Below are 24,888 nucleotides of genomic sequence, written 5' to 3' on the forward strand. Positions count from 1 at the left end.
TTGTGCATTCGTAAATGAGATTCGCCCTTGATCCATCCATCACTTGGAGTTGAGACATGAAATCATGCTACCTCATCGTATTTGGCTGACACCCTGTAATTCTGGGCAAATGACCACTGAATGAACGCAGAGTTTACGGAGATCACCAAAAATCCAGTATTGCTGAGTAATGGACGGAAGGATTATGTATGTGAACTTCGATTGGGTCAATTAGTGGTCTCATTAAAAACTCTGTCAAATTACGAGGCCAGTAGTACCGTAACTGAAATATGACTAAAACACTATGCCACACTCGGCAGCGTAACAACATCGTGTAAGCTTGTCCAAACGCCTTTAACGATTCAACCTTTGGATCTGGTGATTTTGCTGGCCCTTCCCCCCAAAATGGGAGGGATCCTCAGGCATAATCTTGTCAAGTGCAAAAGATTTAAAGTGTGGTGGATATTGCCAGATGACTGGTGGTCGCCATCCAAGTTGATCATTGCAGGAGGACAAGTCAGCGCAAAGCAATCTAAAGAGACAGGTTATGGCGAGTTCCCTTTCTGCGATTGACGTCGTGCGAACAAGATCTGGAAAAGGCTGAAATAGAAATCGTTGTCCTTGTCCTGCTTTAAATGATAAACTCAAGCGCAAAGACCAAGCGAGTCCGACTGCTGACGCGATGCAAGCGTGACTTCATCCATTTTGACCAATCATTGGCGACGGTGTGGCGTTGCATTTCTTTTGTGCAGCTCGGTGGGCTGCCCGGCTAACAACCACCAGCAACGCACCAAGGGAAGGTCCTTCTTTTTCCCTACGCCCCTCACATCTCTGTTCTTCACAAAAGCGGAGGAGGATATTCGAAATGGCACCCAAGGCAGCAACCAAGGCTAAAGGTACATACCTGATTGAACTGGAGTAGTTGAACGGTGGATCTACGGGGAAGAGCATTGTCGATTTTAGCCTATTGGACCTGAATTGTTGTGGGATTCCCCAAAGCCCCCGAGTGTCGCAAGGAAAGAGTCGCTAAATTCGTCTCTCTTATGTAGCCACTCCCGCCGCTGCAAAGGCTCAAGCAGCCAAGAAGGCTGCTTTGAAGGGAACTGGCGGCAAGCGTGTGCACAAGGTCCGGACGGGCACCCACTTCTACCGCCCCAAGACCCTCAAGCTCGCCCGTCAGCCAAAGTACCCCCGTCGTTCCGTTCCCCGTGCCCCGGAACTCGACCAGTACAAGATAGTTCAGTACCCTTTGAACACTGAGAGCGCCATGAAGAAGATTGAGGAGAACAACACCTTGGTATTCATCTGCGATGTGCGTTCGAACAAGAGACAGATCAAGGAGGCGGTGAAGAGGCTGTATGATGTGGATGCCTCGAAGATCAACACTTTGATCAGGTGGATATTATCAGCAAACTGGAGATAGACGCGGGCTGCCGTATACTAATCTTGTCGTGACAAGGCCCGACGGTACCAAGAAGGCTTACGTCCGTTTGTCTGCCGATATTGACGCCCTGGATGTTGCCAACAAGGTAGGTTTCATTTACCAGCTGTGGAGCAGGGTAAGTCCTCTCTAATACACTTTTCCTCCATATTAGATCGGCTTCATCTAATTGTGCCCATTTCATGTCCATATTGATTAATAAAACGGGGTTCTTCTACTGATGGGCAATCTCAAATGTTACTTTGAAACTTTCTGCAGTTGCCGATTGAATTGAATGGTGTCACTTTACAGACGGAATTTTATCCAAACAATGTCATAACTCACAAACACTTGATTCTCAAATCCCTCTCCTTGCCGCTCCGGGCATCCTAAAGCTTCCCGCAACACTATGCAACTTGTTTGGTGCAATCAAACTTCCTCCATTCACACCGCCGACCGACCCAGCAATTCCCTCCTGAGCCTGGTAAGAGAAGCCCACGAATTGCTGCTGAACATCTTCAGTTAAGTGTGACGATGGCTCAACAAGAGAGTCTTGAGGGACCTCTGATGTAAATTCTTCGTCAAAGTTGGAGGTATCTACAGCAGAGGTCACATTGGGGCGGAAAGGTGGAGGATATTTGCGAGCGAGAAGACGAGCCCAGTTAATGTCGGCGAAGAATGGATGACGTTTGATTTCATCTGCACCGTTGGCACCAAGCCGTTTTGCTGGATCGCGGTTGAGAAGCTAACGGACAAAGAACTTAATGCTTATCAAAGGGAGGACTTACACCGTCCATTGCATACCTGTCTTAACAAATCCTTTGCCACCGAACTCATCTCATCGGGGAACCGCAGCTCATCGGACAATATCTTTTTATACATCTCGTTTGTATTCTCGTCGTAGAAAGGTGGCAGTCCTGTCATCATTTCGTATAGCAATATGCCAATTGTCCACCAATCTACCACCTTGGTATATCCTTGCCCGATGAGCAGTTCAGGTGCAAGATACTCGGGGGTTCCACAGAACGTGTTTGTCTTGTTGCCATCTTTCATATTGAGTTTGCATAGACCGAAATCACACAACGCAATATGACCTGTATAGTCCAGCAAGATGTTCTCGGGCTTGAGATCGCGGTATATGATGTTGTATCCGTGGAGGCACTCGAGCGCGCTCAAGAGTTCGGCAGTATAAAACTTTGCCCTGTCTTCCGAAAACTTGCCCTCTTTCTGAAGATGATGGAACAGTTCACCGCCGTTTACAAAAGCGAGCACAAGGTATAGTTTATCTGGGGTTTGAAAGGAGAATTTCAAGGGAACAATAAAAGGGTGAGACAGTTTGGCGAGGACTGTGCGTTCGGCCAAAGTGTGGGCTACTTCAGCCCGTTCGACAATGTGGGACTTGCGAATGATTTTCATGGCGTAGATTCGGTTGGTGTCACGTTTGCGGACTTGCATAACTTTTCCAAACGATCCTTTGCCGATAACTTTTAGGAGCTCAAAGTCATCGATGGTCAGTGATTTGTTTTGCTAAAACGAGGAATGGTAAGCTATGCATGCTACATGACACATTAACTCATATACACTGCTCACCCCGCTTTTCTTGAAGTGGAATTGCAAATGAATTTCACCCAGCGTTCCAGCTTGCTCTCCTCCTGTGGAATCCGCTTGAAGAGGATACCATTGGTCCTGTAGCTTCCCGTCAATCAGCAGGGGCTTTACCCGAACACTGCCAAGCAGCACGTCGCCTTGTTGTGCCCCACGTTGATACACTAAAACTGTCACTTCTGCCTCACGGCTCACATCGCTATCAACATGAAGAAAGTCAACAATTGCGCCTCCATCTTCCATGTGCAAAGAGACGTAACTCACAAGTGCGCACGATGCCCCCAAATTACTGTCTTTGTTGCGGGATTTCCGTCTTTTGCAGTCACCAGAATTTCATTCTTGTCAAAATCGATGACGACGTAGGGAAGTCTCGTTACATCTCCAGCCGTGGCACTGGTAATCTGTAGAGGTGTGCCATTTGCAGACACAAGGTTACGAGCCTCAACTACCCTAATGAGAAGCAGCCCCGACCCGCCTAGTTGCACTTGGTTGGGATGTGAGACATTTGATGCCGATTGTTGCGAAGAAGACGAGGAAGGTATGTTGGCGGAGGGGCCAGGTGCGGGTTGGCTTGAGTTCGACTGGGGAGTGGCAGAAGTGGGACGAACAAGGTTTTTCAAAGGGGAACCGGCAATGTTGGCGTCTGCACTATTCTTCTTCTGTTTGAACATACTGTCAAGTCTGTGTCCGTGACTCCGACTATGAAAAAATACGATTGACCGGTGTTGGGCGAAAAGTCAACACCCCTGGTCCAGAGATATATAAAACCGTATTGACAGCGAAAAGCCGGTACTGAATAGAGATAACAACTGCTACTCTGCTCGATAAACGAGATAATTCCATGCAACTGCTGGTAATAATACCTACCAGCTATTCCCCAAAGTACCTCCGATATCCTTAAAGGATGTTACTATATTAAGCCATGGCACTTGGTTTTGAAATGATTGTTGGAACAGCGGGCGTTTCCGCTTACGTCAGCAACGTTTGTCATTGCACGTGATAATTCGGAAGATTTGAGTATGACTTGCAGCAACAGTGTTGGTTTTAGCGAGATCTCGTTAAGTTTAGAATTTAAACGTATTCTCATCACACTTGCAGATTGCATACGAAACTCATACCCTGGTTATCTTTGAACGGACAAGTTATTCATATAGACTGTGACTCGCATCCTCTTCAATCACCTTCAAACCGTACCACCATTCATTCATGATGACTGCGTTGACGAGCCGCTGTCTAACTGTTCGCCTTGTCCGTCTCCCGTCACTCTCTTTGACACACGTTGTCCCGCCGCGGAGATTTGGGCGGTGCATCCATTCTCGGCAACAGCCAGGACAACAAGTACAACCACCACAACCACAACCGCGCAACATGGCCACAGCCGCGCAACAGGCTACACCTACTCCTGCACCTGGTGCAATAGGTGCACCAGTGAAGAAAACAGGGACATCCGGGCGATTTGCTGCCAAGAAAGCAGCTTTAACCTTGGTATGTTTGTGATTGATCCGCTCTTGCATCTTTTGACCGCTAATCGTTAATGACTCCGCAGACTCCGCGGGCCGTTGAGCGTCTTCGCGTTATGCTGGGGGATCCTTCCCGGCCACAATACCTTAAAGTCGGAACAAAGAAGAAGGGGTGTTCTGGCCTATCATACAACCTCGAATACATCTCGTCTCCAGGAAGGTTTGATGAAATTGTTGAGCAAGATGGTGTGAAAGTCGTTGTGGATTCGAAGGCGTTATTCTCGCTAATCGGGAGTGAAATGGACTATGTGGACGACGTATTGCATTCGACGTTTGTGTTCAACAATCCTAACGTAAAAGAGATGTGTGGATGTGGGGAAAGCTTTATGGTATAGCGAGGCAGAATATGTGCGTTCGCTTGAATGTGGCAGATTTTTTGAACAGGAACATCTGAAAGGCATCAGTATCTCTTCTATACAATGATGTTCGAAAGAATTATTTAATGCTGTACGTACTGATTGACAATATGCAATTTCTATACAATTTATCTATCTGTCAACGACTGACTTATCAGCCCTAAACTGTGCGTTCAACCATCCCTGTCTCCGAGCAACCTCCAAATCCCTCTTCCCTCTTTCGTAAAGCGCCTGAATCCTCTTTGGATCAGTCTCAGTGGCATTTTTACGGAAAGCATCTTGAGCGCGCCGGTGAATGTAGTCACGGTAGTTATGGGAAGCAAATACTCTAGAGGAACGAATGAGATCCCGATATAGAGATATGATTTGCCTTTTGGTCGGGGATGCTGGGGACGACGCAGATGTTAGGGAGCGGAGAAAAGTACGGCAGACCGTCATGCTTGCAAGGGATTTTGAAGTGACTGATATGAAGGACATTGTTATAGCGCGATGATTGGAACTGAGCGCCAACATTTACACTGGTGATGACGATTTGAGCCCGAAGTCGTCGTCGAGTCTGCCCTTGGAAGCGTTGATCACGGGACTCATGGGTGATTGGATCCCATTCGACTCGACATGGATGATCTTACCAAGCCCTCTGACTTATAGCAGGCTTTATGGCAATCTGGTTCGCCTTGAGCCAGCACATGCACGAAACTCTACGTCGCTGTTGAGAGCTATGGAGGACCCTGATACTCCAACAGTTGGGGAAGAGGGGGTGATGTCTGAGTCTGACCATGGGCAGAATGTGGACACAGAGGATTCCACAAGCACCATCGACGAAGAAGAGGCATCTGCAACCTCGCAAGTTGCGGACGCAGAGACCATGGAGAGCTTGCGATTGCAAGTGAAACAATTGGAGGAGGCCTTGACAGTTGCGGAAGCCAACTTTGGTAAGATTCAAACAGCTCCATCTTTATGGTTGGCGATCAATTCCTAATATTTTGGAATAGAGCATCGCGTGCACTGGGCGGACACCAAAAACCGGCAATTCGTCAGTGAGTTGGCAGCGGTGAGGCAGGAATTGGCTAAGGAGAAGCAGATCACTGAGGAAAAGGGTACGTTCCCATTTGATTATATCGGATCGTCCATAGCTTACAGGGAATCTCCCACGGCAGAGCGCGTGGTTGTTCAGTTGCAGATGGAACTGACTACAAGAGATGAGCAACTTCGAACAACCCAAGACTTAAACCTCAGTGTTCGGGTCGAAACACTTGAAGCCGAGAAGCGGGATCTAGTCATGATCGTATCGAAGCGGCAGCAAGAAATCGATCGGTTAACCGGTACGGTCTCAGTTGTAGGATGGTGTGAATATATACCTCTCATCATTCCAATATGGCTGTGCCTTTTCCTTTACTAGAGCAGTCAGAAGGATTGCAAGAACAGACCCAAGCCCTACGGCTAGAATTGCGTGCGGCAAACAATAGGATTACGGAATTAGAGAGTGAAACAATGAAGGATAAACTACTTCTCTCTGGGAAGGACCAGGAAATCACTCAAGCACGCAAGACAAGTGAATGGCTAAATGCCGAACTCAAACAGAAATCGGAAGAATTCCTTAGTTATCGACTGGAAAAGGTTGGATTTAAATGCCTTCTCATTTAGTGGCCAATATCTCACTCTTTGTATTCAGACCGCTCAAATTTCTGAGGCGCAATCACAATTGGACAATGCAATTGAAGAGAAAAGTAGTTTAGAGAGCAAGAATCGTGTATTGCAACAACGGGCTGAAGGTTTAGAGCAGAAGGTGCAAGAACTGCTGCAAAAGCTCAATGAGGTGAATACTTAAGAAAATATGCCGGTGCATCTCATCCAAAAACAGTCCTACTCAGCTGACCGTCACTCAAACCTAGAGCGAAACTCGGCTTGTAATGAATGAGCAGCAATTCAAAAAAGAGATGGATGCACAGAAACGGCTGAATGAGCTCTACGAAAACAATATTAAAGAGGGACAAAGCCACATGCAAGAGATGCAGAAGACTCTGACTGAAGCCCAGGAGGACTGGGAGACTACTAAAGACGAGTTGGAAGAAAAGATTCGTCAATTAGAAGGAGAGAGCAGTCATTGGAGGGAGCAGTTCGACAGATTGTATGAGGAGACCGATAGACTCCGCCACCAAGCGAAGGAAGCGGATGATACGCGCACGTCAACAGACGAGGTGGGTTTCAGATCCGGAGTATAGGTTGATGTAACGTTGAAATTAAGGAACTCCATCTCAGCAGGCAAATTTTGGAAGGTCCTCGCAAGGCTCAAGGCTAATGCTGCGAGGCATGACCTACACAACACTGGTACGGCAATATGAGAAAGTGTGAATGTGATTCCGGTATTGACACTTTGCATGGGGTCTCAAGTATGCCTCATACGAAGAGGAGAAACAGCAGCGCCTTGAGATTGAACGCGAGCTGGAGATCACTCGAGAACGCTTTGCTGAAGCATATGAACGCCTTGAGCACCTTGTAAGATCTAATCAGGTTTCCAACTAGCCGTGATTTGCGTGGAGACTAATGCGTAAAAATGTGCAGAGCCCTTATGTACAAGATCTTGAAAAGGAATCACGACAGCTGCAAGTGCGATACGACAAGCTCTTCACTGATTTGAGCCGCGCATTGGAAGACAAGAAAACTGCCGTCGCGAGATGTGTCCAAGCGGAAGCCGAGAGGGCGAAACAAGCGGAGGAGCTCAAGATGATGGAGCAGGGTCAGGATCCGCCAGCGCCTTTATTATGAACCTCCAGGGGCATTGAAAGTTTTCTTGTTTCTGTAGACGTCCGCGATCTTTCACGTCAAGTGCGCATCTTCTGTATCCAACTCCAGCAAACGAAATCCGGAACCTGGGAAGATACCGAGCGATATCTGCAAGAGCTTACTGCTCGCTTTGGAGCAGGGGAAGAAGTAGATGAGGCCCCTACAGATGCATTGATCAGCCAACGTTTGGTGGAGGTGACGAGTCTGGAGGTAGGAATTACTGCTGTTCCCTTGTCGTAGGCACAGCGGAATATAGTCCATATTCACAAATATGAATAGGGCCTTGTTCAGCAAAACGTGGATTTGCGCAGACTTGCTCGAAGCTTGGCACGACAATTCGAGGAATGCCAGCAGAAGCTTGAGCAGCAAAGGTCAGAATTCGTGACTACGGAAATTGAACAAGCCCGTACCAGAATCCAGGAACTTGAGGAGAATGCGGAAAAAATGGCGCGTCAGCTTCGATACGTTGTAAAACAGCGCAACGACCTCCGTGCTGTGTTGGAAGGAAAGGCCAACGGAATCCAAGTGTCACCCGCTAAGAGCTCTGCGGGGCGACCAGAAACGCCGCTCGGGAATTCAAGATCTGATGGGATGTTAGCTGAATCGGAGTATGAAAGATTATACAGAGAACTGCAGGTAAATCTTCGACACGTTTGCAACTTGCGCGCACAGTTCTTTTAGCTCACATATGCCACAATGCAGCGCGATCACGATAACTTGATAAAGGAGAGTGGAACAAGTACAAAGGAGTTATCTAATCAGGTGGATAAATTGCGACAGGAAAGATCAGACTTGGCGATTCAAGTTGCGAAGTTGAATCATCAGATAAACTTCCAAAATGGTACTTCCGCTACGTTGCTTATAAGGTAGATTTGGTTGCTGATTTCGCCTGCATATCTTAGAAAGATATCAGCTCCTTGCTACCAATGCAGACATGCAGTCACGTGAGATTTCACAGCTGCGGGAGCGACTCGCGAACATGGCAAATGCAGCGACGCAGCAGGATGCTAAAACCCAGGAGTTGACAAACGGTTTGATGAGCGAAAGACTTCGAGCGGAGCAATTATCAAGTCAGATACAACAATTGAAGATTGAGCGAGAGGTCTGGGAAGCCAGCAAGGATCGGGCGGTGCGAGAAAGCCAAGATCTACTTACTGAGCGGAACCTGGCAAATGAGCGAGCGAGAGCGGTGCAAAGACAACTGGAGGATCGTGAGGATAACTGGAGGACGGAGAGAAAGCGGTTAGAGGATAAGTTGGACGCAGCCGAAAGGGAATTGGCGCTAGTGCGCAAGCAACTTCAAGATGCATCGGAAGAGAATCGCGCAATTCTTGCCAGAAAGGACACAGAAGTCAGGGGAACCCAATCCAAGGTGGAGCGATTGACTGCTGAATGTGAAAAAGTCAAGGGGGAGTTGATGCTTTCAAGAAATAAAGAAGAGAACCTTGCGCAACGACTAGCGGAGATCACGGACCGTCTAACTCTAGCTGAAGCGAAACTATTAAGCTACGAGGGCCGCGAAGGTGGTGAGAGTACGCCCGAAACGGCAGAGAAACGTGTCAGAGATTTGGAGAAAGAGCTCGCTGATGCTCGACGGCAGATCATGCGCTTGCAAGAGGATGTGCAAATGTCAAAAGAACGGGAGGCGAACCTCAAGGAACTAGCGAATGCTTCTGAACAACAGCTATTAGAGTTCAATGAGACGTATGACACATACAAAGCAGCGAAAGAGAAGGAGATCGGAGAGCTGGAGGTATGCAGTCAATCCGCGTGGTGACATCGTCAGTGCTGACTTCTTATTCTGTACTGCAGGAGCGTTTGAGGGACGTGGACAATGCACGGAATGAAATCCTTGAGCAGATGAAAAACACTGATCGGGAGCTTATCGAATCTCGAGAGAAAACTGAAGCCCAGCGCCACGAATTTGAACAGAGAATCCGCACATTGGAAGCACAAATTGAAACAATAAAGAAGACCGAAGAAGCAGCCATCAAATCGCAAGAAGAAATGCAAGAGGATGTGAAACGTCACGCACGTATCGCTCAGCAGGCGAAGGAAAGTTATGAGCGGGAAGTGGTCGCACACTCCAGCGCACTACAGGCTGTCCAGCAGCTGAAAGCTCAATTTGAGAAAGTGAAAGCGGACTTGGGAGAGGCTCAACAGCGTTCCACGTTGGCTGAGTCCGAACTACAGACAGCCAGTAAATCTTGGGACGACACAAAGAAGCAACTGGAGGAGCAGATTGAAGAAGCTCGTCGCCGAATGGAAGATCTACAAGCGCAAAATGAACTACTACATTCTCAATTCGAGCGAATGCAGGAAGGTCAAAAGGTGTCCGATTCGGTCATGGAAGGCGGTCAAGGACAGACGGACGATGCCGAACGAATAATTCGCGAGCTACGCGAGTTGGTAAAATACGCGCGGAATGAAAGGGATATCTTGCGGACAAAACTCGATATCGCCACATCTGAAAACAACCGGTTTAAGATGGAGCTACAGCATCTGCAGAGTACACTCGACGAAACACGAGCTCGGTTGGACGAGGAGCGCCGGAGGAGTCAAGATGCATTACAAGACGATAGACGACACAAGGAGCTAATGGATAAGATTGAACAAGCGAATCTGCTGCGGGAATCGAACGTTACATTGCGCGATCAAGTGGAACAGAGTGCAAAGAAAGTCAAGGATCTAGAGGAGAAGTTAAAGGAGAGCGTGAAGGAGCTTGAGCCCCTGCGGGAACAAGTTGTTACATTACAGGCCGAAGTGGAAGTACGGAAAGATGAGAATGCTTCCCTGACGGAGGACAACAAGCGCTGGAAGGACCGCGTTGATCAGATTCTACGCAAATACCAACGTATCGACCCTCATGACTACGACACATTGAAGCAAGATGTGGAGAAGCTCACAAAAGAGAAGGATGAGTTAACGGAGACGAAGAACCAGTGTGAAACGCAAAAGGAGCAGTTCGCTGCCAAGGTGAAAGAGCTGGAGGACAAGAACAAGCGCTTCCTGGAAATTGCGCGCAAGCAAAAGGAGGCCCTTGACGTTCGTAGCAAGCAGCTTTTGGAAATGACGACTAAGCTAAATGAATGGTCTGGGAAGGAGGCACAGATGGCAGAGAAGGACAAGGAGATTGCGTCTTTGAAGGAGCAATTAGCGAATCCTGAGAAGAATGAACAATTCTTGGCTATGAAGGCGGAAATGGATAAGAGGCGTTCTGATATTATCCAACAGGCAAACTCTACTCTTGCCAAGTTCAAGGAGAGGAACAACAGTTTGAAGGACGAGTTGAAGACCGTGAAGCAAGAAAATGCTACTTTGCAGCAGCAATTAACGGTTCTACAACAGGAGGTGGCCCAGCTAAAGGACAGTAGCTTGACGAAGAATGACGCTGTTCCTGAACGCGTTCAACAGCTTGAGCAGCAATTAGCTCAGATTCAATCCGAGAGCGATCGACGCGTGGCGGCAGCTTTGGACGAATGGAAAAGCAAGAATACTGGAGAGATGGAAGCCTTGAAGTTGAGAAAACAGTTACTAGAGAGCCAACTTGCATCGGAAAAGAGGCGGGTCGGCACATTGAACGAGAAGATTAAGGGCCTAGAGGAAGGCTTGGCAAGCGCCACCGCAGGCACTGCGCCTCCCCAAGTTCTTGAAGGAAATCAAATAGGAGGCAAGAGGCAGAGGGAGGAAGAGGACGAGAATGTCGTGGAGCCACAAACGCAAGGGGAGGAAGGGGTCGTAGCACCAGCTCTCGTTGAGGCGGGCACGCCGCTTGTGAAGGAGCCAATCGGTAGTAGCGGAGATGATATTCCGGCAGCAAAGAAGGCCCGAGTTGAGGTTATTGAGACGCAATCAATAGAAGCAGCTGTCATCCCGGAAGTAACAAGCGAGCCGGTGGAGATGGGGACGGCATCCGCTATGACTGGGGAGGCGCTAAAACAGGAAATGATCGCTACTACTGAGGAAGTATTAGATACCGCAATGAGTCCTGACAACAGCGTACAGGATCTTACCCCAGAAAGCCGTCCCAATGTGGAGATAACTCCACCCGTCACAGTTTCGATCATCAAGGAAGCAATTCCACCAGAGGCTGCGGAAGCCATTACACATCTCCCGGGCGCGTCAACACCAGCACAGACATCCATAGTGGAGGAGATTGTCACGGAGGAGACCGGAGCAGAAATTGCCGTCGAAACAAAGTTGAACGTAGCTGTTGACGACGCTGAAGAGATACTGGAGGATGTAACGACGGAGGAAGCTGGAAATTTGATAGTTGGTGACGAAGAGGGAGAGATTCAGGAAGGTGTGAATGTGGAAGAACCGGAAGGTGAAGAAGTATTACACGAGGAAGAGGAGATGACCGGTAGGTTACGCTTCTTTAGATGATGTTAGGCGTACGACCGCCGTCTGACTCCTCACCACTAGGTGTCACCGAAGGTGAGGTGATAGAAACGGAAGGTCCTCAGGTAGAGGACGTCACCGATGAGATAGCGGCTGCAGGAACTGAAGAGTGAGTTCAACCTCTAATAGTCAATAATCCCGACGTTCTATTGACACTGGGTGCTACAGAATTGAGCAGGCGACTGGGATTGTTGAAGAAGAACCCGAAGTGGTACCTTCGGTAACTACTGGAGAGCGCGAAGAGCCCAATAATGGGGACGCAACGATAACTGCAGAGACACAGTCTCCTTCGATATCTGATTCGGGTTTGGTGGAATCGACCGGAACTGTCACCCCCGTGGAATTGCCTACGACGGTGGAGACTGTCCCAGTGCCAACGACCTCGATCCCAGCAACTGAATTAAATGTTGCTGCGCCAGAATTTATCCCCGCTCAACCGCCTCCAGCCGCAGGAACTGTGACAGCCACCATAACAACCGCAGCCAGCACCAGTATACCAAACCCGGAAGATCCAGCTTACAGGATGGCGCTCCTCAAGAGGAAGCTGCAGGCTGCGCAGATGGAAGTTGCGGCCGCAGCTATAGCGACGTCTACTAGTAGTGTCGCTCCCAGATCTGGCTCTGCGCAACCAAGTACGTCAATTATCGAGCAGAGAGAGACGAGAGCATGCTAATGAAGCCGTTTCTATTACTGTATGAATAGTTGAAGGCGGACCAAGAAAACTTCTCCGAACCACACCAGCAGTGGGACTTGTAACCGGTGAGATTTGAGATATGTCTTATTTAGATCAATGTCGATATGCTCTAAACATTAGCGCCTAGAAACCCCGACGAGCACCCCTGGTACAAATGGTCAGGATGTCAATGCCGCAACAGAGACTCCAACAACCCCAACAAGAGGTCGCGGCCGAGGGGTTCGTCGAGCCGCTAGATTTAGGGGCGGGTCACCAGCTACTGGAGCAAGGGGACGGGGTGTAAGAGGCAGGGGTGCAAAAGCTAAAGAACAAAAGTGAACTCGGCAAGGTTGTCATATTGTACGTGTATATTGCTTTTTGGAAATTGTAGATCTTTGGATTAAGGAGGTTGACATGTATAATGAAATGGCAGTTCATATATGCACTCATTGGGTATTTAGCCAACGCCGTTGATAGAATGGATAACACAGCGCAAAGACAAGCAGCCACGGCCTTCAAGCTCTACGGGGCGATCTCCTATCCGGATGGCGTGAAGCAGAGGTGGCGCCTACCTGCGCTATCCGATTTACATATTCTGAACACTTTGAAAACGAATCTATCCTCCCCATGCGTTGCGTTATATCGTGGGCTTCTGAAAGAGCAGACCGTGCCTGCACCGTCTGTTCAGTGAGCGCTCTCATATCATGCTATATTTGACCACAGGACTGTAAGGACTTTACGCTCCGCGGCAAACTGACGGGAAAGAACTGTACGCCAAAAGAACCACCTTTTGCTGCACGATGAGCGGGACTTTCTTTTGGACGTGTTCCTGGATGCGATACAAGCCAAGTGAAGATTCGTTGAGTAGCGAAACGACAAAGGTCGAGATGTCTGTTGTTGCTGCAATGCGAAAAGCCAAAAATGAAAGTCTCGTTTAAAGTGCATACTAGTGCAGTATTTACCCTTAGTGACGTTTTCTTTGATATCTGGGGCCGCCGTTGAAAACAGTGACGATTCTCGACGTGCTGCCATGTTGCTCGAGACCTGACCATCTCGTTGAGGGATATTTGGGATCGTGTCAGGGTCACGTGGTCTTCGATGAGGGGAGCCTCAACTGACTTTCAATAAATGTGGCTACGGGCATAACAAAATCCGCTGAAGCGACTGCACCGAACGTAAAACTTCATCCAAACGACACTCCCTCCAGGCTCTTACGGAACCCGGAAACTACCCACACTGGAAGTACGAGGACTTCTTCATGGCAGCCTCGGAGGACCAAGCGCAGGCCAATACATCCAATACACACGCCAGTGGTTCTGCGACAGAAAGTAACGATCCCGATTTGAGCAAGGTTTGTGGAGCATGCGGGATATTCATGAATGTGCACAACGACCAAAAATTCAATGTTACTCTATGAAGGTTACACCGCAGATGCTCCAGGAAGCCGAACGGGAACTTTCCGAACTATTAAGTCGAAAAAAGGCTGTGGACAAAGCTCTCGTACGTTGGACATCTTCGACATTTGTTTGGTTGACACGAAACTCACGTTAGAATTAGATGGACTTGGAGAGGAAAATATATCTCTTTGAAGGGTCGTATCTGGAGGACACGAGCCAATATGGAAACATTATTAGAGGCTTTGATGGCTACTTGAATAGTTCAAGTACCAAGAAGAGGCAGAAGCTGGTAGAAGAAGATAGGTTGTTTTCAAGGAGTAGCGTGACATATCCAAAGGTAAGTAGCGGATTTTTCATGGAGATAAGCATATTCGGTCCTGACTTGAGAGTGTCCCACTCTTCAAGGCATTGGAGATGAAAGAACGAGCCAGTAGGGAAGATACTACGGAAGAAGGGGATACCCATGCGTCCGCATCCTATCGAACGACGCCAACACCGGCGTCAGGTCGAATAGATAAATTCAAGAAATCGTCGTTGAAAAAAAGAAAGTCGTCTATGGGTGGGGAAATGGAGACACCAACAGCTGCACAACGGAAAAAGAAGGTTAGAGTGCCAGATGACGACGACTGATGCGATACGCATTCCTGTGGAATTTGAATTTTGGGGAGAGTAGATTTTGTGTATATTGGCGATATGGTGGGCTTGTTTTGCTTCTGTAAATAAGGATTGTAGGGCAGTACTTGCCACAATGGGTCTGGTGCCTCGATACGTAAATAAATTATAATACTGCTATATACAGATAGATACACAGAGAACGACATCTCTTGACGCACGATGATCCCGCAAACGCCTAGGCGGTCGCGTTCTCTGTGTCCATCGGGTCTGCGGGGGTAGCCTCTCCCTCATCTGCAGCATCCAACAGAGGCTCTTCATACGGCAGCAGTTGCTGTATAAGACCTACAAGGTCTTCTTGCTGATCTTGGCTGAGACGGTCGTCGATGTCCTCAATTAACTTTAAGTAATAAGCCTCAGTCAATCAAGTTTGGCATTCACTCGACATCAGGTGCAACCTACTGGATTCAACTCTGCAATGCTTCTGGGTCTAATATTCAATAGCATGAGTTTCTCAGCTTTGGTAATGTCGTACCGTTGAAGGGCTTCCTTAAATTGTTGCACTTGAGTGCTGCTTTGGGCAACGCAAGGTGTGCTCTTCAGATACTTGATAACCTGGATACACAGCTATTTAAGCTTGCGGGTTCCAGCATATCTACATATCTGAGACACAACCTCTTGTTCAATAGTGTGCAAATCCATCAAAGATTTGTCAGAGTCTCCTATTCCGCCAAAGGCTGGTGGTTCTTCAAGTTTTTGAACATCCAGTTCGGAAAGGAACGTAAGAACCTCAAAATTGCTGACTGGTCCGGCGCAAGGGCGTTTAGTTATACGGAGTAAACAAATAAAGATAGCCAGACTTACGATGGGCGGCTCGAAGTTCCAATACTTCCATAGTTCCGGTTTGTTAAAGCTACGCAAAGAGTTTACGACTTTGAGAGGTCCTCTGCTAGATCTTGTCGTAGTTGCCATGGCAGCTTGGCTGTGACTCATGCCGAATGAAAGTGTCAACATCTGTTTACGCTGACCACCAAAAAAAGTTTGACGGGTATTAGTGGGATCTACCGTGTTTTTCGACCAAGTTTCTGCGGTTCAGCATCTTCTACAAAGGAGCCAAAAGTTTGCCATTGGTCGGAAGCAGCTAATAGTATACGGCTACTGCTGAGTACCGTACAAACATCACCAGTCGAATCTATCCCCAGGTACAAACCGCGCCAATGTCAAGCTCGGACATAACCCCCAGATCCCTATCTACAACCACCCCTATACTTCCCACTGCAATGAGGCCAATTTCCGATAGTAGAGATTCACCAGCTGTTCGAGATACAGCAAAACCGTCCGTATTAGTGCACTTCGCTGCGGGAGGGTAAGTTCATGGCGAGTTACTACGCAAAAGCTGTTTGGCTGAAGCAAATTACTCCCTTACTCAGCATTGGTGGAACTGGTATGCAAAAGAAGAAATTCTAATGTCTGTCACGAAACACTCACCATTGAACATGGGATTCGCCGTATCTCCATCGTAGTGGGAGCAGCGATAACATGTCCTCTTGAAGTCGTCAAAACCCGGTTGCAATCCTCCCTCTACCGCTCGACTGAACCTACCGTTAGTTTGCGTAATCCTCTAAGAGCGATCTGGGTGCATACGAAGGGTGTGGTGACGCTACTAGGGTATGCTCGATGTTGATGTCATTGTCAGATGCCCTTCGATTCACGAAGTCTCGTTGCGTACATAGCATGATTCGACGACAGGAGGGTATTCGTGCACTATGGAAAGGGCTCGGGCCGAATTTGATTGGTGTTGTACCAGCCAGGTATGCTTGGTCCTTAGCTCTGAGTCTTCCCTGTCGACAGATCGTAGTATTGATGGTGGTTCTGATGTGCCATTAGAGCTATCTACTTTGCTGTATATAGTCAAGGCAAGCATGCGTTCACAACCATGAACCACGGGAAAGAGACGCCAATTGTGCACATGCTTTCCGCCGCAAGTGCCGGTATTGCTACCGCTACGTGTACCAATCCAATATGGCTGATCAAAACGCGGATGGTTGGTGGAGGCACTTCATGTTCACTAGGATGTAAAACGGGAATGCTAATCCATCTGTTGCAGCAACTGCAATCTGAGAACCCTCAATTGAAGGCCGCGGCAAAGTACAGAAATAGCTTCCATTGCCTATATCTAGTTCTTCGAGAAGAGGGTATCCGAGGGCTCTACAAAGGCCTCTCGGCAAGTTTCCTTGGTAGGGTTTGAACGTCTGGCATATGGTTTACAGCAGACTCACATCCCATTACATGATTCAGGATTGACGGAATCGACTTTGCAATTTGTTACATATGAGTACCTTAAAAAGCATTGGGTGGAGAAGCGTAGACTGGAAAGATTACAGGCGATGCCAGCATCTGAGCGACAGACGACCTTCCTGGCGAAAACACCATCAGGTCAGATATCGCATGAAGTGACTTTTATTTAGGATGCCAGAGAGTTAACAGATTGGCGGGAACAGATTGGTTCGACACCTTTGCTGCAGCCGCAATTGCCAAACTTGGAGCCGCTATCATCACTTATCCACATGAGGTATGTACCCACTTCAGTGCAGGTAAGCCTGCTCCCACTTACGCAGCGCATACCTTAAGGTCCTGCGAACACGGCTACGGCAGACGCCAGAAAACGGAATCGTCAAGTACAAGGGGCTCGTGCAAAGCGCGAAACTGATTTATATGGAAGAGGGATTAGGTGCACTATATGGGGGGATGGCTGCACACTTGATGCGAGTTGTGCCAAATGCTGCGATACTATTTTTCTGCTACGAACTAGTGGTGTCTATATTTACCAACCCAACTTATTCATGAGACTAAGGGATGGCTGGCCGTATTGTTATTTTACATCAATTTAAATAGAATTCTTTGCACTCGACTATATATTGGAGTGTATCCTTCCCTGCGTTATCCGTATCCACAATTATTATGAACAACATCACGGGTGACCATCTTTGTTAGGGAATGACGACGACAAGCCATACAGATATCCAAGAAATTTGCTATCATCAATTCTATCATCAAAGAATGTTTGCCGCATCTTGAAAAACGTCTTTGAGGTTAAAAGACTATCGCTTCCCGCTTGGTGTTGTGGCCCCACTCTTGCAATCTGTAAAACCACAATATTTGATTTAGTGCTTATGCTGCTCCGGCCTCAGACGATCCGGAGCTCACCTGAAGATCGTCAGCAACATCCTGCAGTCCTCCTTTCAGATTCTTACAGCTCTTCATGAGATATTTGATATCATATATACAAGGGAAATAAATCCTCAGAAGGTCAAAAAAATCCGATTCTTCTGCCGGTAGCGGCTGGCAGGTCAGGATTTTCAGCAGGTAGCCGAAATCATATCCACTACAATCGAAATTGCTATGAAGTGGTATTCCAATGTTAAACCACACGTAGTAACCACAAACCTGTGGAAAGAGACCCATTTTACGTCATCCAGTAGCACAAATCCGGAACTAATTAGCAGCTCGCCAAAATGCTCCACATCAATTCCATATTCTTCATTTTTTTTGAAATCAATTCCTGATTTAGTCAAAAGGTCAATCGAATCCTGAGCATACATGTCGTCGCTGTATACCGTCATACAGTAAAATAGCGGTCAATCGCTACCCTCTCATGTAAGTTCCGATGTTATAAGCTCACCTCAGATTGAACTTGAAGTTGAATTGCCAGGTGCACACGCCGGGTGGGTGATTTCCTTCTTCATCCGCAAAAGTTATGCCAAGTTGGATTATCTTCAAAAGGTCGACGTTACATCGGAGGGTTTGGTAGTGATAGTCGGCTGATGTCCGGAAGTTGCCAATTGGTCGAGCAACTACGCCAGGGAATTCCGTATCCTAGCATAGTGGGCCAATAAGCAAGGTAATCGACATCGAACACACAACTTGTACATCATCTCGCTTTGACGCAGCATACCATAGATAGGTAGGGATACCTTTCTACTAAGTCGCGCAAAACAGCCATTTCATCCTCTAGATTCGAATCCCACACCTCCCTCACCCATGACTGCCCTTGACCATCCTGTCCCATGGGATTCCCAGTCCCGTTCTGCATTTGCTACGAAGATCTTCAGTCGTCCGTTTCCTATACGTAGCTTAAAAGCAGTGATGCACTCTGCCAGGAGAAATCGTTGGGTATATGTAGCACTGACAAATGGAGAGACAGAGGAGCAGCACAAGTTTCTATCAAGTTTGTCCTGGGAATATCCTGATGTTATCGGGTTGTGAAGTCGGCAAGTGATTGTGGTCTGGCTATGAGCAGGAACAAGCACCAGCGTTGAGCCTGAGCGGGGATCCCGCCTCACGTGGCCATTCCCATGGCAACAAATCAATGGTGACTCATTCAGCACAATTTAGAGTCAATCAACTCTTTCCGACCTACCTCGTCGAGAGCAACGTCCTACCACTACCCCCAAAACATGAATGGACTTTATAGAACTATAGCCGGGAGGACCAGGAGCGGCCGTTTCTTTGCGAAGGCTCTCGCAGAAGGAGCGCGATCCTCTACTTTGTGTGTTAATGCAAAGAGTGGCCTTTTGGCTCGGGCCGGCTTGCGTTGGCAATGCTCGAATACATTTCCTAGAATTGGTAGCGATCCTTTCAACATGTTTGAACGCTTACCCACATCTCTACATCCGAACGCACTGCGCATATCTTCCGGTGTACGCGCTCAGCATTCATCGACTGTAGCATCGCCTATTCTCGCCGATGCATCGCCTGTGCAAGGGAAGGAATTGCAAACGGAACATACTGAGCAACATCGACAAGATCATCAGGAAGAGGCACCAAGCAAGCCCATCGTTGGATGGTGGTACCTCTTCTCTGGGTCTCTTGTTTTTGGTATTGTGGCCATCGGTGGCCTAACCCGGCTCACTGAGAGTGGGCTGTCCATCGTAGAATGGAACCTGATCAAAGGGATGAAACCACCAAGATCACAGCAGGAATGGGAAGAAGAGTTTGAAAAATACAAGCAGTTCCCAGAATATAAGTTGTGAGTATGGCGAACCAAGTTACCTCGGTTGGCGCGTCTCACCTATCCATTCCCATGACAGGTTGAATCATCATATGACGCTGCCCGAATTTAAGTCGATATTTTACATGGAGTGGGCTCACCGAATGGTCGGGCGCTTTATTGGTCTTTCATTTATTATCCCTGGAGCGTATTTCGCGTATAAAGGCCATATGTCCAAGATAATCCGCAATCGTTCCCTTCTAGTGGCTGCTTTGATTGGTGGTCAGGTAGGGCAGGGAACCCGTCTCAAGCTCATTACCTTCGTAACACTTACCTAGATTACTCTATGCAAAGGGTCTCTTGGGTTGGTACATGGTCAAAAGTGGCTTATCGGATGAGATAATGGAGAAAGCGCACGCCGTCCCGCGTGTCAGTCACTACTGGTTAGCCGCTCATCTCGGGTCCGCTTTTACGATTTACTCTATCATGCTTGTAACTGGTCTCGATATCCTGAGGGCGAATAAGGCAAAGGCGATTGAGGTACGGTGTAGGTTCCTTTCTGTATGCTAACAGACTATATCCTAATGATTCGTCCCCCAGAACCTGCGCTTGATATTAAAACATGCGGATGTAATAAAGTTCCGGAGGTACGCAATCGGCACGGCAGGACTGGTTTTCCTAACCGCCATGTCAGGTATGTAAACTATCTGACATCTGGTTTAGACAGCTGACTAACATGATTGGCGTAGGGGCTTTCGTGGCAGGTTTGGACGCCGGATTAATTTACAACGAGTTTCCTAAAATGGGTGAAGGATACGTGCCATCCGATATGTGGGCGATGTCGACACGAACGGAGCGGAATCCTAACCCAGGACCCTTTTGGAAGGATCTGTTGGAGAACCCCTCTGCTGTTCAGTTCAATCACCGCGTGCTGGTAATTCTTACTACTTGTGGAAAGAGCAGTGACAGGTCCCTTACAGTTTCATCCCGCTTAGGCCATGACGACAGCAAGTTCAGTTGGAGCTCTTTGGCTATATTCGCGTCGAGTCAAGCTTCCGCGAAATGCACGTTTGGCTGTCAACGCTCTCCTTGCAATGGCGGGTGTGCAAGTGACGTTAGGGATTACTACCCTTCTCTACCTCGTGCCGGTCCCCCTAGCGGCGGCCCACCAGAGCGGATCGTTGACGTTATTGTCGATTGCACTGTGGCTCATGCACACCCTCCGATATGTAAAGAGATAGTAGACTGGGCGCCGAACACATATAATTATCATTATGACCACAAAAACGTTCCATCAATTGGCTATAACCTCCGTGCCACTATGAGCATTTTCCATTTCTGAGTTCGAAGCAATGATAAAGCTTGGGGATGTGCAGGACACACAGACCCAGCCCGTCCGCGTCATGAACGTACTGTAGTGGTATTCGGACAGAGTCACGTGTGCTAAACTCGGACATTCGGACGAGCGGACCAAAGACGGATACTTTGGAAATACTTTACACTTTACATGAGCAAGATGCCGCCTTCAAGAGGACCAATGGCCATATCATCAGATGTCGATGTGTTGACTAGTGATTCTGAAGTATTGAATATTGTAGAGTCGGACGGCGATGGGGATTTCGCTCCTAGTCGACCTGGTAAACGTTCACAACGAGTCTCTAAAATCGTGTCCAAAACATCTGTATCCAAATCACGGACAAAATCAAAATCTTTAAAGTCCACTTCAAGACTATCTCGTCCAGAAATAGTTCGTGCCTCCTCAGTTGTTTCCACCGGGTCGTCAGCATCTGGTACGGCTAGCGCTGACGGGAAAGAGGATGCCGCCAAGATTGGGCCGGAATCGTCACTGGAGGAGCTGTTGAAGCGAGAAGAGCATCTTCAGCTCCAGATTGATATACTTATGGAAGAAATTAAAGTATTGAGAGGAGGGGAGAAGAGTAACGCGGTCGGTGATCAAGCCGAGGAAGAGGGTGAGTTTCTGATATACATTTTCTAGCGGTCAAGTTGATACAACCCATGATATAACATATTTCTACAGAAATTGATTATTCCAACTTTGACGCTCCTGAATGGTGTGTTCCAATCAAAGCAAATGTCATGACCTTTGAATGGGACCGATTAGCAGATGCCTGCCAGTTCGATGTCATTCTCATGGATCCGCCATGGCAGCTGGCTTCTCATGCTCCGACCCGAGGTGTAGCGATTGCATACCAGCAGCTTCCAGATGCCTGCATTGAAGAGCTTCCTATCCAGAAACTGCAGAAGAACGGGTTCATCTTTATCTGGGTGATCAACAACAAATACGTCAAGGCATTCGAGTTGATGGAACGTTGGGGATACAAATACGTGGATGATATAACTTGGGTGAAGCAGACTGTCAATAGGCGGATGGCAAAAGGTCATGGCTATTACTTACAACATGCCAAGGAAACCTGTCTGGTGGGGAGGAAGGGCAATGACCCACCCGGGTGTCGACATGGTATAGCAAGCGATGTGATCTTTTCGGAGAGACGAGGACAAAGCCAAAAGCCCGAGGAGTTGTATGAGATGATTGAAGAGCTAGTACCAAATGGTAATTCAATCTCGCAACACAACCTTCACATTATCAATACTGAGACCAATTGAATTCTAGGAAAGTATCTTGAGATATTTGGACGAAAAAATAACCTAAGGGACTTTTGGGTCACAGTAGGAAATGAATTATAAAGAATAGACTGTCTTGTGGCCATCTGATCCCCATAGAACATAGACGCCATAGGCCATTAAGCAATGCAACTTGATGGACATGGCTTATGGTCCATTCGCGATATAAGCCTTCGGCAGCGGGAGAGATGTCACAGACAAGTCCCTGGAACATTGGTCAAAGATGGCTGCATATCCTTGATACATCACCAATGCATTTGGCGAATACGTCCACTGCCCAAGTATAGCACCTATTTTTTTCTGACTGGACAAACAGCGCACATGCAGAGTATCATGGTGCTGCATTAGCTGCGAAGGAAAATTATTGCATCATTGAAACAGTTTCCCTTGCTGTAACATGTTCGGGCCAACACCATCGGGATGGACGAACTACCAATATGGGACAGAAAGAGAGAAGCGAATACTATCGGACAGGGTTATAAGGGGTAAGCTTCTTGTAAGACTCTTGCGTGGGGCTCTCGTACAGCGTGATAATGGTCCTGCAAAGTTCCGTCCTGCCCCAAATTCTCGACGGATGGGGGGGGGGGGGGGGGCGAAATTCGTTAACGATCTCCATTTAGGAGGGTACAGCATGTCGCAGCATGTGCAGATAAACTGGGACCCCACATGACCACACGTGACAGATTCACTCATGCATCATTTCATCGCGGCTAGCAAGTTCACCATGCCAAAGTATTCGGCCTCCTTCTTAAGCATATCCTTTTCTCCCGCAGATAAACCCTCTGGGACACTCCGTCTTCTTAGCCAGAACAATATCTTGGCAAATATCTGTCCATCGGCGTCAATAAATACCGTTCCATCGGCATGCGACTTTGCGGTCCACCGATCGCTAAACATGGATGCCAGCATGGACTCTGGCTCGTGGGATGGTGCTAGAGTAGATCGCGCCACCGTGTAGTGGATACCACCAACATTCAAGGATACCGGGTTTTTATTTGCTTCGAGGGTCGTTTCCAACAGCTGAAGATTGCCCATGGCATCCTTGAATGCTTCTTCCTGATCGCGTTTTGCCATCTTCAGAGCTTCTTCCTTGTCCTCATATTGCTTGCCGAGCGAGTCCAAGTAGTCGTAAAGTTCTCGTTTGATCTTATCTACTTGTGTCGATGGGAGATCGAGTTGTGTGTTGGAGATGGGAATCTCCCCGTCACTTGTTCTGGCTGGTGCCTAGTGTGAGCATCTCAGCTGTTCAGCAGGGACCATGATTACATCGGGCACTACTACCTGCTGTCTCCTGCTGTAGCCGCCCTACGATTTGTTCCAATTCCTGAACTCTACGTCTCAGCAAGATCCTTTGTGCGTGCATGGTGCCCATCATTTTCAGATACTTTTCTGCCGTATAATCCTTCTTGAATCCACATTCACCATACCAATTCCGTACCCCCCATAAGATATAGTCGGGAAGCAGGGACCAATCAGTCAAATTAGTCATGGTAGTTATGTGTTTACTCATCTGCGCATGTTGTTGATCTAACATGCCGCCATAGGAACAGTTCATCGAGAAAGTCACGCCGCATCGACAGGTATACATGTTATGAGGATTGATCCATTCACGATGAATGACGTAGTGGTGTGGGTTTCCTGTTGGAAACGTCCAATTGTGCTGTCCCTGGAGTCGTGCAAGACGGAAGGCAGGATCAAGGTCGGGGTCCGGGGCATTCATGAGTTCCTGATATACCCTTTGTTGTACGTTACTGGCGATCTCTGCAAGGACTCGCTTGCTGTCACGGTTGAAGCGGTTGGCATATTCGCCTAACTCATCCTCGGATAAGACCAGAGATTGAAAAGACATGGCGCTTATAGCAAAAAAGAAAGCTTTATTGATTGCCAGTCCCATTAGCTGATCCAAGTAGCGGAGGATTACGTCAGAAAGAGCGCGTTTTGCCCTAGTGGGGGGTCGCTCGTTTGCTTGCCTCCCCCCTCCAGGGCTTCCTGTTGGCTTTCTGACCTACTGAAAGCCGGCTGATAATATGAAATAAGCCGAGGTGAAAGACTGCATAGACAATGCATCCGAAGAACGCGCAGAAGTGGACGGCAAAGTGTCATGTTCTGGGGATGCTTTTTCGGTGGAATAAAGGGTGTATTAGCCAATATCGAAAAGATTGATAATTCTCAATGTGGAATCGATTCAGAAGCATATATTCAACATTTAAACGGGTATATGTTACCTTTTTACCGCATTCCAGGTGTCTTTTTCTTCCAACAAGATAACGCACCCATTCATACATCACATCTTTCACGCCAGTGGTTTCAGCAGAATAACATCCACCTTCTCAAATGGCCAGCAATCTCCTGATCTTGATTCCATCGAGAATCTATGGTCAATCTTGAAAAGACGGGTATATAGACAGAATCCTCATAATGTAGAACAATTAAAGGCGATGGTGCAAGAAGAATGGGTATATCTCCAGAATATCTGTTTAAACTAGTTGAATCTATGCCTAGACGCAT

At 47.7% G+C, this 24,888-nt stretch overlaps 12 protein-coding genes across 14 annotated transcripts; 7 read left to right on the plus strand and 5 right to left on the minus strand.

The window, feature by feature from the left end:
* Positions 1-733: 733 nt before the first annotated feature.
* SPPG_00717 (ribosomal 60S subunit protein L25) lies at positions 734-1,768 on the plus strand. Its single transcript, XM_016749045.1, has 4 exons — positions 734-875; positions 1,029-1,374; positions 1,439-1,508; positions 1,575-1,768. Exons 1-4 carry the CDS (start codon positions 845-847, stop codon positions 1,587-1,589), a joined length of 462 nt encoding a protein of 153 aa, XP_016613076.1. The 5' UTR covers positions 734-844; the 3' UTR covers positions 1,590-1,768.
* On the minus strand, positions 1,758-3,675 carry SPPG_00718 (AGC/AKT protein kinase; the record flags this gene model as incomplete). Its single annotated transcript, XM_016749046.1, has 4 exons — positions 1,758-2,144; positions 2,204-2,926; positions 2,990-3,203; positions 3,269-3,675. The coding sequence occupies 4 exons, from the start codon at positions 3,673-3,675 to the stop codon at positions 1,758-1,760; spliced, it is 1,731 nt and encodes a 576-aa protein (XP_016613077.1).
* Positions 3,676-4,052: 377 nt separating this feature from the next.
* SPPG_00719 (iron-sulfur cluster assembly accessory protein) lies at positions 4,053-5,030 on the plus strand. The gene is made up of 2 exons (XM_016749047.1): positions 4,053-4,489; positions 4,551-5,030. The coding sequence occupies exons 1-2, from the start codon at positions 4,211-4,213 to the stop codon at positions 4,857-4,859; spliced, it is 588 nt and encodes a 195-aa protein (XP_016613078.1). The 5' UTR covers positions 4,053-4,210; the 3' UTR covers positions 4,860-5,030.
* On the minus strand, positions 4,882-5,411 carry SPPG_08870 (uncharacterized protein). The gene has a single exon (XM_016757013.1). The coding sequence runs from the start codon at positions 5,391-5,393 to the stop codon at positions 5,013-5,015; it is 381 nt and encodes a 126-aa protein (XP_016613079.1). The 5' UTR covers positions 5,394-5,411; the 3' UTR covers positions 4,882-5,012.
* A 55-nt stretch (positions 5,412-5,466) lies between these two features.
* SPPG_08871 lies at positions 5,467-13,187 on the plus strand (the record flags this gene model as incomplete). 2 transcript variants are annotated; one of them, XM_016757014.1, is made up of 18 exons in its annotated part: positions 5,467-5,812; positions 5,873-5,977; positions 6,038-6,202; positions 6,280-6,497; positions 6,553-6,696; positions 6,773-7,078; positions 7,140-7,208; positions 7,272-7,376; positions 7,443-7,617; positions 7,684-7,874; positions 7,944-8,300; positions 8,367-8,505; positions 8,567-9,417; positions 9,477-12,027; positions 12,090-12,174; positions 12,234-12,697; positions 12,768-12,824; positions 12,887-13,187. In XM_016757014.1, the coding sequence occupies 18 exons, from the start codon at positions 5,467-5,469 to the stop codon at positions 13,075-13,077; spliced, it is 6,519 nt and encodes a 2,172-aa protein (XP_016613081.1). In that variant the 3' UTR covers positions 13,078-13,187. The 2 variants fall into 2 exon arrangements, with proteins under 2 accessions (XP_016613081.1, XP_016613080.1); XM_016757015.1 differs by having other exon boundaries at positions 7,143-7,208.
* A 689-nt stretch (positions 13,188-13,876) lies between these two features.
* On the plus strand, positions 13,877-14,929 carry SPPG_08872 (uncharacterized protein). The gene is made up of 4 exons (XM_016757016.1): positions 13,877-14,089; positions 14,158-14,238; positions 14,296-14,472; positions 14,541-14,929. Exons 1-4 carry the CDS (start codon positions 13,997-13,999, stop codon positions 14,763-14,765), a joined length of 576 nt encoding a protein of 191 aa, XP_016613082.1. The 5' UTR covers positions 13,877-13,996; the 3' UTR covers positions 14,766-14,929.
* Positions 14,889-15,668, minus strand: SPPG_00721 (uncharacterized protein). Its single transcript, XM_016749048.1, has 4 exons — positions 15,612-15,668; positions 15,423-15,550; positions 15,210-15,362; positions 14,889-15,147 (listed from the first exon to the last, which is right to left on the minus strand). The coding sequence occupies exons 1-4, from the start codon at positions 15,640-15,642 to the stop codon at positions 14,986-14,988; spliced, it is 474 nt and encodes a 157-aa protein (XP_016613083.1). The 5' UTR covers positions 15,643-15,668; the 3' UTR covers positions 14,889-14,985.
* Positions 15,669-15,779: 111 nt separating this feature from the next.
* SPPG_00722 (uncharacterized protein) lies at positions 15,780-17,683 on the plus strand. The gene is made up of 9 exons (XM_016749049.1): positions 15,780-16,113; positions 16,178-16,191; positions 16,271-16,415; positions 16,481-16,558; positions 16,635-16,791; positions 16,855-16,984; positions 17,046-17,183; positions 17,249-17,319; positions 17,379-17,683. The coding sequence occupies exons 1-9, from the start codon at positions 15,965-15,967 to the stop codon at positions 17,592-17,594; spliced, it is 1,098 nt and encodes a 365-aa protein (XP_016613084.1). The 5' UTR covers positions 15,780-15,964; the 3' UTR covers positions 17,595-17,683.
* SPPG_00723 (CCR4-NOT core DEDD family RNase subunit POP2) lies at positions 17,548-19,101 on the minus strand. Its single transcript, XM_016749050.1, has 5 exons — positions 18,703-19,101; positions 18,430-18,623; positions 18,195-18,356; positions 17,955-18,132; positions 17,548-17,889 (listed from the first exon to the last, which is right to left on the minus strand). Exons 1-5 carry the CDS (start codon positions 18,838-18,840, stop codon positions 17,719-17,721), a joined length of 843 nt encoding a protein of 280 aa, XP_016613085.1. The 5' UTR covers positions 18,841-19,101; the 3' UTR covers positions 17,548-17,718.
* Positions 19,102-19,175: 74 nt separating this feature from the next.
* SPPG_00724 (uncharacterized protein) lies at positions 19,176-21,057 on the plus strand. Its single transcript, XM_016749051.1, has 6 exons — positions 19,176-19,776; positions 19,838-20,024; positions 20,092-20,277; positions 20,338-20,431; positions 20,487-20,671; positions 20,733-21,057. Exons 1-6 carry the CDS (start codon positions 19,205-19,207, stop codon positions 20,976-20,978), a joined length of 1,470 nt encoding a protein of 489 aa, XP_016613086.1. The 5' UTR covers positions 19,176-19,204; the 3' UTR covers positions 20,979-21,057.
* A 173-nt stretch (positions 21,058-21,230) lies between these two features.
* On the plus strand, positions 21,231-22,589 carry SPPG_00725 (uncharacterized protein). Its single transcript, XM_016749052.1, has 3 exons — positions 21,231-21,707; positions 21,776-22,309; positions 22,370-22,589. The coding sequence occupies exons 1-3, from the start codon at positions 21,245-21,247 to the stop codon at positions 22,441-22,443; spliced, it is 1,071 nt and encodes a 356-aa protein (XP_016613087.1). The 5' UTR covers positions 21,231-21,244; the 3' UTR covers positions 22,444-22,589.
* A 487-nt stretch (positions 22,590-23,076) lies between these two features.
* SPPG_00726 lies at positions 23,077-24,887 on the minus strand (the record flags this gene model as incomplete). 2 transcript variants are annotated; one of them, XM_016749053.1, is made up of 2 exons in its annotated part: positions 23,662-24,887; positions 23,077-23,597 (listed from the first exon to the last, which is right to left on the minus strand). In XM_016749053.1, exons 1-2 carry the CDS (start codon positions 24,272-24,274, stop codon positions 23,077-23,079), a joined length of 1,134 nt encoding a protein of 377 aa, XP_016613088.1. In that variant the 5' UTR covers positions 24,275-24,887. The 2 variants fall into 2 exon arrangements, with proteins under 2 accessions (XP_016613088.1, XP_016613089.1); XM_016749054.1 differs by having other exon boundaries at positions 23,659-24,887.
* Position 24,888: the final 1 nt, after the last annotated feature.

Source organism: Spizellomyces punctatus (assembly GCF_000182565.1).
Source record: "Spizellomyces punctatus DAOM BR117 chromosome Unknown supercont1.1, whole genome shotgun sequence".
NCBI classification, from domain to species: Eukaryota; Fungi; Chytridiomycota; class Chytridiomycetes; order Spizellomycetales; family Spizellomycetaceae; genus Spizellomyces; species Spizellomyces punctatus.

Bases quoted from the DNA above. Each gene is read 5' to 3' on its own strand.
- SPPG_00717 (XM_016749045.1), top strand. From the start codon at position 845: ATGGCACCCAAGGCAGCAACCAAGGCTAAAG. The intron at 876-1,028 runs GTACATACCTGA...TCTCTTATGTAG, and splicing joins GGCAGCAACCAAGGCTAAAG to CCACTCCCGCCGCTGCAAAG. The intron at 1,375-1,438 runs GTGGATATTATC...TGTCGTGACAAG, and splicing joins AAGATCAACACTTTGATCAG to GCCCGACGGTACCAAGAAGG.
- SPPG_00719 (XM_016749047.1), top strand. From the start codon at position 4,211: ATGATGACTGCGTTGACGAGCCGCTGTCTAACTGTTCGCCTTGTCCGT. The intron at 4,490-4,550 runs GTATGTTTGTGA...ATGACTCCGCAG, and splicing joins AGAAAGCAGCTTTAACCTTG to ACTCCGCGGGCCGTTGAGCG.
- SPPG_08870 (XM_016757013.1), bottom strand. From the start codon at position 5,393: ATGTTGGCGCTCAGTTCCAATCATCGCGCTATAACAATGTCCTTCATA.
- SPPG_08872 (XM_016757016.1), top strand. From the start codon at position 13,997: ATGGCAGCCTCGGAGGACCAAGCGCAGGCCAATACATCCAATACACAC. The intron at 14,239-14,295 runs GTACGTTGGACA...CGTTAGAATTAG, and splicing joins AGGCTGTGGACAAAGCTCTC to ATGGACTTGGAGAGGAAAAT. The intron at 14,473-14,540 runs GTAAGTAGCGGA...CCACTCTTCAAG, and splicing joins GTAGCGTGACATATCCAAAG to GCATTGGAGATGAAAGAACG.
- SPPG_00721 (XM_016749048.1), bottom strand. From the start codon at position 15,642: ATGGAAGTATTGGAACTTCGAGCCGCCCATC. The intron at 15,551-15,611 runs GTAAGTCTGGCT...GCGCCGGACCAG, and splicing joins GGAACTTCGAGCCGCCCATC to TCAGCAATTTTGAGGTTCTT. The intron at 15,148-15,209 runs GTAGGTTGCACC...TATTACTTAAAG, and splicing joins GCATTGCAGAGTTGAATCCA to TTAATTGAGGACATCGACGA.
- SPPG_00722 (XM_016749049.1), top strand. From the start codon at position 15,965: ATGTCAAGCTCGGACATAACCCCCAGATCCCTATCTACAACCACCCCT. The intron at 16,559-16,634 runs GTATGCTTGGTC...ATGTGCCATTAG, and splicing joins ATTGGTGTTGTACCAGCCAG to AGCTATCTACTTTGCTGTAT. The intron at 16,792-16,854 runs GTTGGTGGAGGC...CATCTGTTGCAG, and splicing joins GGCTGATCAAAACGCGGATG to CAACTGCAATCTGAGAACCC.
- SPPG_00723 (XM_016749050.1), bottom strand. From the start codon at position 18,840: ATGCAGAACGGGACTGGGAATCCCATGGGACAGGATGGTCAAGGGCAG. The intron at 18,133-18,194 runs GTTTGTGGTTAC...TTTCGATTGTAG, and splicing joins AAATGGGTCTCTTTCCACAG to TGGATATGATTTCGGCTACC. The intron at 17,890-17,954 runs GTGAGCTCCGGA...GTGGTTTTACAG, and splicing joins ATGTTGCTGACGATCTTCAG to ATTGCAAGAGTGGGGCCACA.
- SPPG_00724 (XM_016749051.1), top strand. From the start codon at position 19,205: ATGAATGGACTTTATAGAACTATAGCCGGGAGGACCAGGAGCGGCCGT. The intron at 19,777-19,837 runs GTGAGTATGGCG...TTCCCATGACAG, and splicing joins CAGTTCCCAGAATATAAGTT to GTTGAATCATCATATGACGC. The intron at 20,672-20,732 runs GTAATTCTTACT...CATCCCGCTTAG, and splicing joins AGTTCAATCACCGCGTGCTG to GCCATGACGACAGCAAGTTC.
- SPPG_00725 (XM_016749052.1), top strand. From the start codon at position 21,245: ATGAGCAAGATGCCGCCTTCAAGAGGACCAATGGCCATATCATCAGAT. The intron at 21,708-21,775 runs GTGAGTTTCTGA...ATATTTCTACAG, and splicing joins TGATCAAGCCGAGGAAGAGG to AAATTGATTATTCCAACTTT. The intron at 22,310-22,369 runs GTAATTCAATCT...ATTGAATTCTAG, and splicing joins TGAAGAGCTAGTACCAAATG to GAAAGTATCTTGAGATATTT.